The sequence below is a fragment of the Corylus avellana genome, chromosome ca8, assembly GCF_901000735.1.
Source record: "Corylus avellana chromosome ca8, CavTom2PMs-1.0".
NCBI lineage: Eukaryota > Viridiplantae > Streptophyta > Magnoliopsida > Fagales > Betulaceae > Corylus > Corylus avellana.
The window spans coordinates 25,381,913-25,397,302 of NC_081548.1; the positions used below are offsets into that span (position 1 = coordinate 25,381,913).

Here is a 15,390-nt window from a genome sequence, read left to right on the forward strand (position 1 = left end):
TAGGTGGGGGAGTGGGGACCCCAATAAACACCCAAAAACAGTTATTGCCGTGCATGAATTAAGACTAAAAATAAAGGGAAAACCAAAAATAAATTCAAATACATTCAGTCTTATAATTTATTAACCAAAAAGCAAACAAAAGAAAGAACCATTCCTCCTTTATTTAAGGAGATTGGAATTGGCTCTTGGAAGGAAGATACACGGGGCTGTTAAGTGAGCGAAGCGTCTCGTGAGTAAGTTTGGGTTCGGCTCGCATAAACTCGACTCGAATATTAAATGAAGTGTTTCGTGAATACGAATCCTAACTCGAATATTAAATGAAGCTAGCTCGGCTCGACTCGGCTAAGCTCGTGAAGAGCTCGTATAAGGCTCAAATTAGTAGTTATTCACATAATTCCTCATATTAATATTAAAAATTGATGATTTTTTTTTTCTAATACCATCATTTTATTATAAAATGATGCATATCCTTTCTCTTCGAAACTAAGTGCCTTGTTGTATTGACTCGAGCTCCATACTTCGCTAGCCAGACTAAGCAAATGCTCATATGCAAGCTGACTTCTTGAGCCGTTTAAGAGTACTTGAAGTTTAAATTTATAATAAAAAAATAAATTAATAAATTAAATTAAATATAAGAGTTAGCTCGTGAACTGGCTCGGCTCGAGCTCGAGTCAAATTTAAACAAGCCGAGCCCAAACAAGGAAAGCTCGCTCAAGCTCGGCTCGTTTACACCCCTTCATACACCAAAGGAGGCGGCGCATGGACCCCTCGAGCCAGTGGAGAGGCTGCTGGTGGAGGAACTGGGGGATGGGGAGGCCAGTGAAGGGGCACGTGGGTGGAGGAGGCGAGCAGCAGTCAATTTAGCTTTCATCTTCCAACAAAAAAGAAGGGGAAAAAAACAGAAGTTAGAGGAAGAGAGGAGAGGAGAGGAGAAAGGGGGTTGATCATGCATTGATTACTGTTGACACACCATACCATATCTTGTATTGAATGATATGATAAAACCTTGGTCTTACATGTTTGCTTATACTTTGGGATTTTCTTTTTCAATTATACATTCATTTTATTAATTAATCCATGCACCATAGGGGGGCACCCAGGTAAAATTGGTAAGAAAACAAGAGCTTCTTTAGTTATCCTGTGCGGCAAACGATATGGAGATACTCTGCGTGCAAGAACGCAACCACAAAGTATACGCAATTCAGATGCAAAATTCAATCAGTGGTTTGGTTACTAGTGAAGGCCCTATACAAAACTGTGTTCAAGGAAAATCACGTCAGCATAAATGGTATACTAAAAGGAGAATCCGGCAACTTCTTCATCTTCATCCTCGTCTATTAAATCTTCATCTTCAGCAAATCTCCCAAAGTCATCATCGTCTTCCTCTTCTTCCATGTCTCCATCTTCCTCATCCATCATGGTTTTACTCGCGTCTCCTTTGTCCTTCAGACCAGTGCTCAAAACAACAGCCTCTGCTATAGATTTCTCCACATCCTTTTTAAATTTATCCATGTTTTCCTTCCTACGCTCTTCCTCCAAACGTTGCTTCTCTGCTCGTCTCTTGTCAAGTTCAGCCCTACACAAACAAGAATAAGCAGCAAATTAATAAAAAATTGATTGTTTACTTTAATCATTAAGGTAGCAATAGTGTTCCCAATCAACATAACTGTAGCAAAAATAAAATAAAATAAAATAGCAAAGAGAACATTTATCAAGTTCAAGCAATACTTATAGGTTTCTATGTATTCCTCAGCGCTTGCTTCAATAGCCCTGAAGAAGGCCTCCATTCCAGCACCAGAAACAGCAGAGACTCCAACTGTCCGTAAATTCTTGTAGAACTCGTCCAGCACAAGGGAAAGGCTCAGAGTTAAATTCGATGTGTAAGACTGATCTGAATTTGCTGCTGCCTGAAATGCCTCAAAATCTTCCATCCACTGCATGCACATCATCATCCGAAACAAGGATATAAACACAAAGTGAAGCCTGATGTTGTATATGTAAGTTAAAGAGACAACTAAGAAAATGAAAAAAAAAAATGGAGTCCCGGCCATGTAAAAAGTGTGAGAAACAGCTCCACAGGTTCAGATTTAGACCGTCATATCAATATGTTGGTCTAAAATAAATATTGGTTTAAAAGAAGCAAAAGTAGAGGATATTTATTTTTCCTCTCTTTTCTTCCGTTTGGCTTTGAAGAGAAAGGAGCAAAGGTACTACTTATTCAAAGATATCCTTGACACCAGAATGAATCTTAAGATAGTAGTCACATTTTAAAATTTCGCAAGTTTAAAGAACTTGAAACACATTACATCTTTCCCTCACAACCACTACCAGAGTTTGGCATGATAGAAAATGCGTAGCTTTGAGAGTAATCCAAACTTAAACCCACCATATGTAACCTGATTTCTATTGAGTTCATCCAAATTTAGCTCCCAAAAACACACCAGACTGGATAACCGAATAAGATTTAAATATTTGTTTACCCTTTAATCTAAACAGATTGATATTTCTATTACTTTTTTACTCATTAGATTTTTATTCTATAAAATTTCGAGTTTTGGGGTTTAGTTCCAAAGGTTCAGCAATGTAGGACACATCAAAAATTATCAACAGAAGCATTAAGAATTAAATCATCTAACTTCAATATAACTTATTCACAAAAAATGTTAATCAAATTCATACCTCCAAGGCAAATTGATGTTGAGCCACATCAGTCTTGTTGAATGCCAGCACAAGAGGCAACCGTGTCTTGTAAAGTATACTACAAGCATATAGCATATTGCTCATGAACGTAACTGGACTTGACACTCGAGGTGTATCAACTACATATGCAATAACGGTAGGGAAGGTTGAAGCAAAAGCTTCTGTAATGATGGCACCAGAAGCAGACCACGTGAATATTTCAATCTGACCAGGTGTATCCACAAGAACATAATCAAGCTGATCTGCTCGCCTCTCAATCGTAGAAATAACCTGATATTGGGTATTAAAGATTACCATATAATATACACTTAGTGAAAAATGAGACAACAATAAATAAGAGGAAAAAAAAATTTAAGTCAGAGCATAAAACGAATTCAAAAATAAGTGCATCCCACCACTACGGAGTATCCATGGCCGAAAGGTGCCACACAAATGCAAGCATATTCATAGATATCACACCAAATGTATAATCAATATGCTTAAACAAGACAATTCCAAACTAGACATTCCTTCAAAAGAACTCTTCAGAATGTTTATAATTGTTATGGTCCAGAAAGGACACTGAAAACTGGGAGCAAGACCACCCGTTCTAAGATCACAGAGCCATGGCCTCATCAACAGAAGAGGTGAAGCTGGACGAGCAAAGCAATTACGACCTCCTGGCGGAATAATATAAATACTTTAAAGCAGATACTTCGTGGGTAAGCTATACCTCATCAAACCTTGTAGTAAACAAGTTAAGCGAAGTCATAATTCCACCATTAGGTCCTAGATTGAACTGCTTCATCACTTCCCTGTACTTCACAGTGTCCCTTATATCAATGTTGGCACCAAATGGAAGGGTCATCACAGCAGGGTCAAGATTCATCACATAACCCCGAATGTTTGAAGCCTGCGTGTGGCAAAGCAGCCGATGAAGAAATGTGGTTTTTCCGCTCCCTAAGCAAAATCAAAACACATCCTTCAATCATTATCTCCAAACACTAACACAATCAAATAGTTCTCAATAGCTTCAACATATGAATCTGACGAAGTATAACTAATAAACTTTCAAACAATGCCGATAAGATTCTACTATACATTACCTGCCATTCCTACAACAATAATAATAACTGGTTTTCTCCTGAAGTTGGGTGACAAAGTCCCTGCCTGCCCAGATGATGATCCCTCAATATGCAGTTTATCCATTGACTCACTAAGCTCCTCTTTTCCTTTACTATTTCCCTTTGATGCAAAATCAAACAAAAGAAAAATAAAAAAAATCAGTGACATACACTACTCAAAACAACAAAATTAAACTCAAATCTGAAATGGGCAAGTCAGAACAAGTTCAAAAAACCGGTGAGGACCCCCAAAATGAAAACTTCTAGATACTGAATCATATATGTTTTCACAATTTGGGACCTGAGCCAAGAGAACCAAAAGGCATATACCAAACAGTTGTTTAGCTCATTAAAAGAAACTAAAACTTAAACAATTTCCCAACACTTTTACCTTTGTTTCTCAGCAACCAAGCCAGATAAATACAACACAAAAAGAACTAGTAATTAAAAATTTTAAAAAAGATGCGAGTTTGAGGACTACTTGAACATTTGACAAGTCATTTGAGTCTGTTTGCATCGATGTGCCTTCTTCATTCGATGACTTGATATTCTGATGGTGGATATCAGAATCAATCTCCATTTACGCACAAAACTGTGACTGTTGTTACTACAGAAATCAGATTCTAGGCTTTCTTTTATTGCTTCTTTTTTTTATCTGGGCAATCAAAAGCAAAGTCAGTTTGAAGAAAAAAAATCGGTTTAAGGAGAGAGAACAGAGACTTACAAAGCCTGTACTGGGTCACTGAGTTTACAATCTAATCCTAAAAACCAAGTCAATACCAATCTGAAAAACCTTGGAAACAAAGCAAAGAACAAATTTGGGACATAAAAAAAGCTCATAAAACAACTGCAGAAAAAAAAAAAAAAAAAAAAAAAAAAAAAAAAAAAAAAAAAAAAAAAAAAAAAAAAAACACATAATCAATCAAACCCATAAAACATAGTGAATTGAGCAACCCATCAGAGCCCTTGTATAGTTGCAATGCATCAACGTATAATTAATATTCCACACCAATCGAAACCCAAAATACTAAACAAATAAATCAAACAGATAAAGAAGCATTTTTAAAAGTGGATGCCCGAGCTAGCTCAACAAAATATTTGATAAATATGAGAATTTGGAATATTAAATGGAAAAAAACCCAGTCCAGAAACACTGCATTTTGCTAAATATCTTATAAATAAAGCACTTAAGGAATTCAGATATAATATTTACCAGCAGTGAGGTAAAAAAAGATTCCATCCAACCTGGCTGCTAATCTATGTACACCCCATGTGTACAAATATCCCAACTCAATTGTGTTTGGAGATTATTACGCAATATAGTTTCTTTTTTCTTTTTTCCCTTTTTTCACTGAATTGGGCCAGGGAGTGGAGCAGTGCGAGGAGAGGGCTGCAGGATAAGTCCCAATGACCACACCTCACCTAATTCAGGCATTGATGAACCCTAGAAACGTCACTTTTTGGTACTTAATTACATAATTTCATATTATTTTCCTACTGATATGCGGAAGCTATAGAGGAAAAGATTCAAGTTCAACTGCTTCCTTATTTACCAAAGAGGACAGAAAGAAATCAAGCTAATTTCCTCATTGCTGCAACCACTATTGCCATGGCAGCGGGGATTATCATGGGATGGAAATAATACTTATTAACAAAAGAGAAGGAACAAATCCATGGGAATGAGATTTTTTCAACGAAAAAACACTAGTGTTATATATATATATATATATTCATCCAAAAAATAGAGGAGGTTGGGTTGACAGCTCTTATCAACGATCATTTTACATCAATATTTTGCATGATTCTGCAAACTGCCGAAGGAACCCTAATTAAGTTTTTCTTTAGTGAACTATATCGATCAATCTAGTCAATCCTATATATACACAACCTTGGAAATGATTTTGTCAGAGTATACAGACTCGGTGATAAAACAATCAAGAAGTTAATCAACTCCAATGCCATGCATCAGAAAATTGGAATTATGAAATCAAAATCCAAAATATTATTAGAATTCAGAATTTATTGTTTCCGCATATATACTCACGAGAATCACATCAAGCACTGAGAAAACAATGTGTCGAGCAAAAGAAACCCTAAGTTTTCTTAAAAAATAAACAAATACGAAGCAGGTCATAATATTAACTAAATAAAATGATTCTAATAAACAGTAGTATTACCGTTAAGTTACCGGGCGGGTGAACGACGGCGCCGCCGATCAGCGCTCACTTTCCTCTCTGTGTGAGTGTGAGAGAGAAGGGAGAGTACACAGGTTGGTCTAGCGCAAACTGGGGCTATAAAGAAAAAAACCGGAGAATGCCACGTTATAGTGCGTCTCTCCGCTGCGAGTTGGCGGGATAAATTATGGCAAATGACCGAATGCCCTTGGGTTTAATTAGAATGTGAGTTATTGGTTGCGGTATCGAAGGGGGTTGGATTTCTGTTAAACGGCCGCCGTTTAGCCAGGCGGTACCTGAAGAAAATCCCAAAACATAAAAAAATAATTAAATAGATAAATAAAGCCCATTTGGCATTTTCCCTCTAAAGGGAATTTTAAAGTTTCATTTCAAATTTTTCTTCATTTTCTATACTAAAAATTATATTTTTTATCTTATAATTATTCTACAATATTAATGTAGAAGCTCAAGTAATCCTTAGACTTTTGTATTATTATTTTAACAGAAATTAATCCAAGACTTGGATGAAAGTGTTACAACAACATCATAGAATAATTATGGAATAAAAATGCATTACACTTTCCTTTTTTGTGGGGAATATTTCATCATAGTAACACTCCTCCCAATAGGTAAAATTGATTTATGAGCATGGTATACCAGAGATTAGGACCCAATGAGCAATCTTCCTCAACCCATTTAGTTGGTCCAAGCAAGCACATTAGCGATAAAAGCCTTATAAGCTAGCCGAACCTAGCCAAACTAAGATGAACGAGCACACAAGCACTCAAACAAAAAATGTGTCTACTATATCTTAGCCATTGCCACATGAAATATGGACATCCATCTATTCTTGAATGCTCGAGAATGTGTGCCTAACAAAGTAAGGCCACATGATCAAATCCTTTAATCCATGAATCCCTTCTCATAACCAACAATGCGCAGGAAAACTACTCAATCTATGGGGAAAGATGATCGCTTGAGAGGTATGTTCAGACAAACACTAATTTTCTTCTACTTCTTTGAGTTTTTTCTTCCCTTTAGATATGTTATAACTTAAGCATCGAAGTAACCCCGTTGGACCCCCGACAATAAACTTTGTGTTTGACCTTCCTTCTCTCTATAGCTACTCTAAATCAAAGGATTTGGCATTTGATGAACTGAGTCTCCAGAGCATATGAATGACTTTATTTCTAATAATTATATAGATAAGACGAGAGATGATAAGTATGTTATATCTCATCCTATATATGAATACACACACATGTATATTACATATAGCATATACATCTCACATTGAAAATATGAGTATTTCACATAGAGTTTGGTTTACATAGGTACTTGTAGGTACAAAATTCTTACATTTCTCACTCGCTAGGTGAAAATTGAATTTTATAAGTAATTATATAAAAATTATAAATTGACTAATTCTTTTGGAATAATAACACAGATGTTGCTAGCACTTTCTTTGTGTCATTACAAATAGTATTATAGTCGGAATGTAGCATCATGTGGTATTAAAGCACTATATGACATGACTACGACAAATAAGTCGAGGGTTTAAGAAGAGGGGAGATTTTAACACCTTAATCTCACGTTAGAAACATAAATAGCTCACATAGAGTTTTGGTTTACAGTATATCTATAACTTAGATTGGATTTGTGCATATCAATATATAAATGGTGCCAATGTGCACCATAAATCTATTCTATAAAATTCAGACTACATGGACCGATTCTATAAAGATGGAAACCGTAAAGATTGAATTTACAATTTTTTTTTTCCTTTAATTTTCAATCATGATTTTAACGTAATAGAATTGGTCCTACAGTTTTCTTTTTTATTTTTATATTATTTTCTGTAGGACAAAATTTTAGTCTCCAGCCCCCACACTTTGAGAATGTGGGGCATGCGACCCAAGACGTGTCAAAAAGCATAAGCTATGACCAAAATATGATGATGTGATGTGATTCTCAAGAAATGTAGTATAAAAATTCGAGATCCAGATTCTAAATTAAAGCAATTCCTTCCTTCGTTCCTTCTTCATGCTGATCCCAAGCCACTGCGATTGAATCTTTGTCGGGGTCCCTCCCCATGATCCATCTTTTTGTATTTTTCCGTATTATCTTTTTCAGCATTTTTTATTTGGAAAAAAAAAAAAAAAACAAAACAAAACAAAAAAGAAGTGGGGTGAGAGAGGCTCGAACTCTCGACCTCAGGATCACTCAGAAGCTATGAGACCTACGCGCTAGCCAACTGCGCCACCACCCCTTTCTGTTATCGCGGTAGAATTTATTTTAATAATCTGATGAAAGCACAAAGTCTTTCCTGACTTTTCCACTATAAGAAGCAATATTGCGATGGCTTCATGTCTTTGATTCAATTGGATTATTGCAGACAGGATCGTCTGTCTCATCACTTCTACTCAAAATCGTATCTAGTACCCAAAAATACCAAACTTGCTGTGTAGTTTTATTATTTCTTGAGCGTGTAGAAGTTTTTATTCTCTCTTTCTTTTTCATTTTGCTCTTTTCCTTTTTCCCATTTTTGCAATTTGGATGACTACAGTACATGCTGAGTCTAAACTTAGCAAGGAAATAGCTCACTTTATCACAAAAAAGAATAGTGTAGACATGCTAGATACATCAGATCCACCTACACATAATCGCAACTTTACCAATGTGTTGGCTTTAATGGAGGGATAAGATCATCTGATCATGAATGCAGCATGTGATTTAGATCTCCCTCCTCCCCTCCACCGCAAAGGATCCCCAAGAAAAAAGCAAAGTTGGACCCGTCAAAGCCAATCATTTCAAATGCTTGAGACTCACATTGCTTTGCGCAGACGGGAAAAAGCCTTGAAGCTTGAGCTCGATCTCACAACAAGTCATAGAACTCCTATTTCGATGTTAACCGTTTTCTTCTTCTCTGGTTTTTGTGTCTATTTCTCTCTTTGAAAAAGCAAAGCAGACAAAGCAGATGATTTCACCTTGGTCTAGTAGCAGCCCCGACAGCCAGGACCCCACTTGATTTGCTTACTCCAGTTTCATATGTCTTTTCTGCGCTATATATATACCTGACACTCCCCTGTCTCTCTCATTCCAATTGTTTCTTCGATATACTATATACCCTTGTCTTTGTTTCACTTTATTCGTCCATTCCTGTCATCTCTAGCTCATCATCATCAACTCATCGTTTTTCCAACCTCGATTTCTTCATGGAGGTACATAGTTTACACTTCAATTCCCTGTGTTTTCATTTCGGTCTCTCTTTGTGGGTGCATCTTCGCAGTGCATATCTAGGAATAACAAAATGCAATTGTTTTGCAGAGTGTAGAATTAAAGGTGGAGATGGTGGGCATACACGAGAAAAGACTCAGGAAATGCTTGTCAAAATTGAAAGGTAAATATATATGTTGCTTTCTTTCTCAGCTATTGAGTGCATCAATCAATCAATGTGATTTGTTTCTTGACAGTTGAGTTAATCTGCTTCTGGGTTTGATCCTTTGTTCATGTATAGGGATAGAGAAGGTGGAAGTTGATGCAAATAGTCAGAAGGTGGTGGTGACAGGATATGCACATAGGAACAAAATTCTTAAAGCAATAAGGAGAGGTGGTCTGAAAGCTGACTTCTGGTCTGCCCAGAATGAGCTCCTTACCGCTTATGCCAGTGCCAGTACTTACGGAAGCTTGAGATTCAGCAACAACAACTTCTTCTAGAAGCTTTTGTTTTCCTTTACTCTTTGTGGGATCATATACCAAGGTTGTGTCTGTGTCTTCATATTTCCATATTTTATACATTTTTTTTTTTTTTTGTATTCTCTTCCCCTTTTTCTTTTACAAAAGAACTGTCTCATGTTCAATGACGATACACAGAGTGGAATGAAAAGAGTCTTCAAGTTTTGCAGCTTTGCCAAGTGCTCTTGACTCAAATTTAGTTATTAAATTTAATTTCTTGAATTTTGTATCTGGAAGTGGATGGTGTTGGTCGTCTCTCAAGAAAAGAAGATTTCTGTACCACAATTACAAACCTTTTCTCTGGTCCCTCTACATCCTGGTAATCGCATTCGATTTCTTCGAGGACTGCTTAGACATGCATGGTTTGACGGTTAATACAAATCATCAATTTAAATTGATACAAAATAAAAAATTATTTAATTAATATTTTAATACACACAATATCCCATAAGCTAGCCCTTTATTTTTTTGTCAAAATATTAAATGGCCATTATTCCATTGAATAAATGTAAGTTAATATAGATGTAAAAACAACTCCTTTTTTACTATGTTTTAACATTCCCAACATAAGAGTCATGCTAAAGATAGTATAACTTTTACTATAAAATAAGTCTACATGGCATTTACTATATTTACATATCCAAATATGATCAAATCCCTCACTAAAATATAAACCATGGTATGACAATCATTTTCATAAATTATAAATTACAACGTTAATCTGTAAAAAATTATAATAAAAGATAATAGAGTAATGTTATAAGTCTTTCTAAAGTTTTCTTAGAGTCATTCCAAATTTGAAGTGACTTTTAAAATTACCAAAGTTAATAAATTACATCTCAACTTCAACAATAATTTTAAAAGTCACGTCACATTTAAAATGACTCTAAAAATACTTCAGGAAGACCCTAAAGAAAATATATGAGTGGACGGAAACCCCCAAAGGCGGAAACGACAAAACCTTTTCAAGTACGGTAGTCGGTAGAAGGTGGCAATTTTCTCACAAGGCCGCGTGTGCATCCACCGCCACGTCAGGCCAGCAAGAGAGCGATCTCCTCCTACTTGTAATGTCTGGGAGACAATTTTTGTGAGTAAACAAAGCGAAGAGAAAGAAAATGCACCTGAGCGAGAACGAAGGCATAGAGGGGAACACCTTCGTGGTGACCGGTGGGCTGGGGTTCGTGGGCTCCGCTCTCTGCTTGGAGCTCGTGAGAAGAGGCGCTCGCCAGGTCCGATCCTTTGACCTCCGAACCGCATCGCCTTGGTCCCAAAACCTCAAAGACAACGGTGTCCACTGCATCCAAGGTCCGATCTTCCATTTCCATACCGCTTTTTCCATTTAATCGGAGCTTTCCTTTGGAACATTGAATTGATTGATCTAGCTTGACCTTTACGGATTAAGATCTTTTACATTTTTTTAGCATAATTATGGGGGAGTTTAAAATTATAACGATTATTTTTAATTAAATGGATCATATTTTGGCCATTTATCATGCTGAGCAATGGGTATGCAGGTGTGAGTGTAAAGAATTAAGTCTCAGGTTGGAAAATATCGTAAGTGTGAATGGATATTATATCATAAAAGGTTCAAACCATTATCTTAAATGGTTTAGCATTTCAAAACTTGCTATTTGAAAAAATAGCGATTTTAAATGCAGATAATGAAATCACAGTTTTAAAAAATGCATACGTTTGGTCTGACCTTTGAAATCACATGTAGGCCTTTAAAATCGTATGTTTTTCCTGCGATCTCAAACATTTTATTTTAAAAAAAAATGAAGTCCCAAACGAGACAATTTCTGCGATTTTGTTTATGCACTTTTATCCTACAAAATCGCAGGGCCAAATTGATAAGTGGTGTTGAGTATACCCATTATATCCTCTTGACTTGTTCTTTATTTCATTGTAGGTTACTGCCGTGTATATTAAGATGAGTGGTGAAATTTGAACCATTCAATTAAAAGTAATTCTTAAGAGTTATTCTAAGAATTTATTAGAATTTGGCTTTATGATAGTTAGAACATTTTCCATATTATAGTGAACATGGGGTTGAGTTTGTTTATGGGTTTCTTTTAAATTCCATGCGTAATAGCTCTATGGTCTTTGCTGAGTCACTTTAACCCAAAATTTTGATAATGGTATGGTATGTTGTGAACAGGGGATATTGTGCATAAAAAAGATGTTGAGAGAGCACTGCGTGGTGTGGGCTGTGTATTCCACCTGGCCTCATATGGCATGTCAGGGAAAGAAATGCTCCAGTTCGGTCGTGTCGATGAGGTCAATATAACTGGGACCTGCCATGTGTTGGACGCTTGCCTTGAGCATGGGGTCAAAAGGCTTGTTTATGTGAGCACGTACAATGTTGTGTTTGGGGGAAAGGAAATTGTGAGCGGCAACGAGTCTTTACCTTATTTCCCAATAGATGACCATGTTGATGCATATGGTCGTAGTAAATCAATTGCTGAACAGTTGGTTCTAAAGAGCAATGGTCGTCCTTTCAAGTAAATCTTTTTTGTTTTTGGTCCTCAATTCCTTATTTTTGGCAGCTCCATGAGTTATTCTGCTGTGGTTGTGGTTTCTTTGTCTCGGATATTGATATTGGGCAGCACATAGGACTACCTTTTGAAGCAATATATGTTTGGACAAAAATGGGTATTGATATTGAGCTCAGAAATGGGTATTGATAATAAGCATGCTTTTGTGATGATATGTATCAAAATGATGACGTGGCTGTGAATACATTTGTAGGAAAGAAAGGTTGTAGATGGAGAATAAAGATTAAAGATGGAATGTATCATATGGGTTTTAGAGCTAAAACTTCATTGTTTTATTGATGTCTTTAACCTTTTTCGTAACCCAAATTAAAGATAGTATATGTAGTTTGGTAAAGTTCAGTTATGTGCTGGTAGCTTCTTTTGTTGATTTATATTTGTTGTCTGTTGTGATGATTTGTCTTGTGGGTCCCAAGTTTTAAATTGTAAAGTATCATTAAAACTTGTGGGGTTTTCTGCAATGTATAGGAATAAGGATCGCAATTGTCTTTATACCTGTGCGGTTCGTCCTGCAGCTATATATGGACCAGGTGAAGAGAGACATCTGCCTAGAATAGTATCCCTAGCAAAGAAAGGTCTGCTGCCATTCAAAATTGGTGAAGCAAGTGTAAAAACAGACTGGATTTATGTGGATAACCTTGTACTTGCACTGATATTGGCTAGCATGGGACTGTTGGATGACATTCCTGGGAAAGAGAAACATCCAGTAGCTGCTGGCCAGCCGTACTTTGTATCTGATGGTAAATAATCCAGCAATGCTTTGAAATTTCTACTTCTTTTTCCCTTCAACCCCTGAGCTAGAACATGTGCTACACGATGAGACAGTCTGTAATAAGTTGGAAATTTAAGAAGAATACTTTTATTACTGTATCATAAGTTTCTTAGATAATGAAAAGAATGCTTAAACTGTGAAAGGAAGAACTGACTAACTATTGTTACAGGGTGTCCAGTCAACACTTTTGAATTCATCCGACCTCTTTTGAGAAGTTTGGATTATGACCTGCCAAAAGCTTCCATATCTCTTCCCCGCGCACTTCTTTTGGGGAAGATTTTCGGGGGCTTCTATACAATCTTGTATCCATGGTTGAATCGGCGGTGGCTTCCTCAGCCATTGATGCTTCCTGCTGAAGCATACAAGGTTCGTCCCACTTTTCATGCTGAATATAATTCAAGTTTGTTTATTGGTATGATGTTGCATTCCTAGAAGTGGAATCAAACAGAATTAAGATTTGAATTGTCATCAGGAAACTAGTCTACATGCATTTTATTAAGCCCCTCTGGATGTTTTGCCAGCAATATGGAGATTGAATTTTTAATCACACTTTAGTTGTACTTTTTTTTTTTTTTTCATGAGGTCCGACTATCTTCACTTCAAGAGTTCATCTTTTGCTGCCCTTGTAGGCCAACTTATTGTTGATAAAGAAGTATAAATGTACTAGCATCTTGATTAGTAGTATGTTTCACTACCATGATTAAGATGGTCTGCAATTTATGCTACTCTTTTAGGTTAGCCATCAACGGATGAACTGCTCTTTAATGTTGATACTATGAACTATGACAAATTTGGGTAGTATGCCTATTTAGATTAATGCTACTATTCATACTCATTTCACATTAATTGATATAGCGTGTTTTAAGTGGCTTCCCATAATAGCAACTTTAAAAAAGAAAAAGAAAAGAAGAGAATAAAAAAGCCACATGCTAGCCTGTGTGATAAATGGATATTTATATAAGAGAAATGCTAGATACTTTCATTGTGAGTACCATGTCATATTTGCTGAATCGGTCACCTATTGGACAGGTTGGTGTTACCCATTACTTCTCTTTCCTTAAAGCAAAGGAGGAGCTTGGCTATGTCCCAATGGTGACCCCTCGAGAGGGCATGTCTGTAACCATCTCTTACTGGCAACAGAGAAAGAGGAAAACTCTGGATGGTCCTACTGTATATACATGGCTATTCTGTGTCATTGGAATGAGCACACTATTCTGCGCTGCTTTTATACCAGACATAGGACCTGTGCCACTCTTCAGAGCTCTCAGTCTTTTCTTATTCCGATCAATGAAGATAGTAAGGATGGTATTTATTCTAGCTACAGCAGCACATATTGGTGAGGCTATGTATGCGTGGCACCTGGCAAAAAGGGTTGATCCCACAAATGCAAGAGGATGGTTTTGGCAAACTTTTCTTCTTGGATTCTTTTCATTGCGTTTTTTGTTGAAGAGAGCAAGGGAGTAAGAGACTCATTTTCTATGTTCCCGTATGGTTGTAAAAGATCTTCCCTAGTGTTAAAGAAGATGGAAACGAATGCGAGTCTCTCATGGTTCCATAAGAATAGGAAATAAATATAGTTTATGTCTCATGGTTTGAAGGGAATTAAATGCCATGCACAAAGAAATCTATGGTATATTTTATCTCAAAAGCTCAAAAGAAAAAAGAATTTTTTTAAAAAAAAAATAAAAAAGAAGGCGGCTTACAGTACAGACATTCTGTCAGAATGAAAACTGGAACAATGCAGCTTGATATGGCAGGTGTTCCATCTTTACCGAGAACGGGGTCTCCGAGATATCTAGTTAGCTTATTTTAAGTATCTTCAAAATATTTTTAGTAGTATGGATTTGACACAACTGCAAACCACTTTTAGTAATTTTCTCATTTTAGGAATAACATAATGAGTATGCTTTTTAATGTGTTTTGAGGATGTTTGTTTTTTAATTTTTAATTTAAAAGTGTTTTGAGACGACATAAATATATGAAAATTGATTTTATATTTGTAAGTGTGCTTTAATGTTTTTACTGTTTTGTGTTTTTTTTTTTTTTTTTTTTTTGACATGTTCACACAAGGGAGGAGAAGTGAAAATTCGCTTCATTAAATGTGGTCTACAACTGGTTAAGCTACTTCTTGGAGACTATTGATTAGCATAAAACAAAAGACAAAAAATATAATTTTTAACAAAATAGCCAATAACATTTGGTGGTGTATTATTAGGCAGGGGACATCGGACAACAGCTTACAAATTAAGTAATTAGCAGCTTTATCCACGTCATCTCAATAACAATTATACTTATTGTTATTCTAAATTTGGAGACATGCTTCGGACCCATCAAGTATGCTCAACTGACACATA

The 15,390-nt window shown here is 36.2% G+C and overlaps 3 protein-coding genes and 1 non-coding gene across 6 annotated transcripts; 2 read left to right on the forward strand and 2 right to left on the reverse strand.

Annotated features, from left to right (window-relative positions):
* Positions 1 to 1,101: 1,101 nt before the first annotated feature.
* On the reverse strand, positions 1,102 to 6,113 carry LOC132189016 (GPN-loop GTPase QQT2). 3 transcript variants are annotated; one of them, XM_059603483.1, is made up of 7 exons: positions 5,981 to 6,113; positions 4,285 to 4,401; positions 3,786 to 3,924; positions 3,413 to 3,639; positions 2,680 to 2,970; positions 1,729 to 1,934; positions 1,102 to 1,576 (listed from the first exon to the last, which is right to left on the reverse strand). In XM_059603483.1, exons 2-7 carry the CDS (start codon positions 4,381 to 4,383, stop codon positions 1,294 to 1,296), a joined length of 1,245 nt encoding a protein of 414 aa, XP_059459466.1. In that variant the 5' UTR covers positions 4,384 to 4,401; positions 5,981 to 6,113; the 3' UTR covers positions 1,102 to 1,293. The 3 variants fall into 3 exon arrangements, with proteins under 3 accessions (XP_059459466.1, XP_059459465.1, XP_059459467.1); XM_059603482.1 differs by having other exon boundaries at positions 4,285 to 4,458; positions 5,981 to 6,112; XM_059603484.1 differs by lacking the exon at positions 4,285 to 4,401 and having other exon boundaries at positions 5,981 to 6,112.
* A 2,048-nt stretch (positions 6,114 to 8,161) lies between these two features.
* On the reverse strand, positions 8,162 to 8,246 carry TRNAM-CAU (transfer RNA methionine (anticodon CAU)). The gene is given in 2 exon segments: positions 8,162 to 8,197; positions 8,209 to 8,246. It is a non-coding gene; the product is annotated as a tRNA-Met (tRNA).
* Positions 8,247 to 9,068: 822 nt separating this feature from the next.
* Positions 9,069 to 9,843, forward strand: LOC132190683 (heavy metal-associated isoprenylated plant protein 28-like). Its single transcript, XM_059605724.1, has 3 exons — positions 9,069 to 9,198; positions 9,305 to 9,377; positions 9,495 to 9,843. The coding sequence occupies exons 1-3, from the start codon at positions 9,193 to 9,195 to the stop codon at positions 9,692 to 9,694; spliced, it is 279 nt and encodes a 92-aa protein (XP_059461707.1). The 5' UTR covers positions 9,069 to 9,192; the 3' UTR covers positions 9,695 to 9,843.
* An 898-nt stretch (positions 9,844 to 10,741) lies between these two features.
* On the forward strand, positions 10,742 to 14,622 carry LOC132190417 (uncharacterized). The gene is made up of 5 exons (XM_059605407.1): positions 10,742 to 11,017; positions 11,871 to 12,213; positions 12,733 to 13,004; positions 13,206 to 13,402; positions 14,066 to 14,622. Exons 1-5 carry the CDS (start codon positions 10,828 to 10,830, stop codon positions 14,498 to 14,500), a joined length of 1,437 nt encoding a protein of 478 aa, XP_059461390.1. The 5' UTR covers positions 10,742 to 10,827; the 3' UTR covers positions 14,501 to 14,622.
* The last annotated feature ends 768 nt before the right edge of the window (positions 14,623 to 15,390 follow it).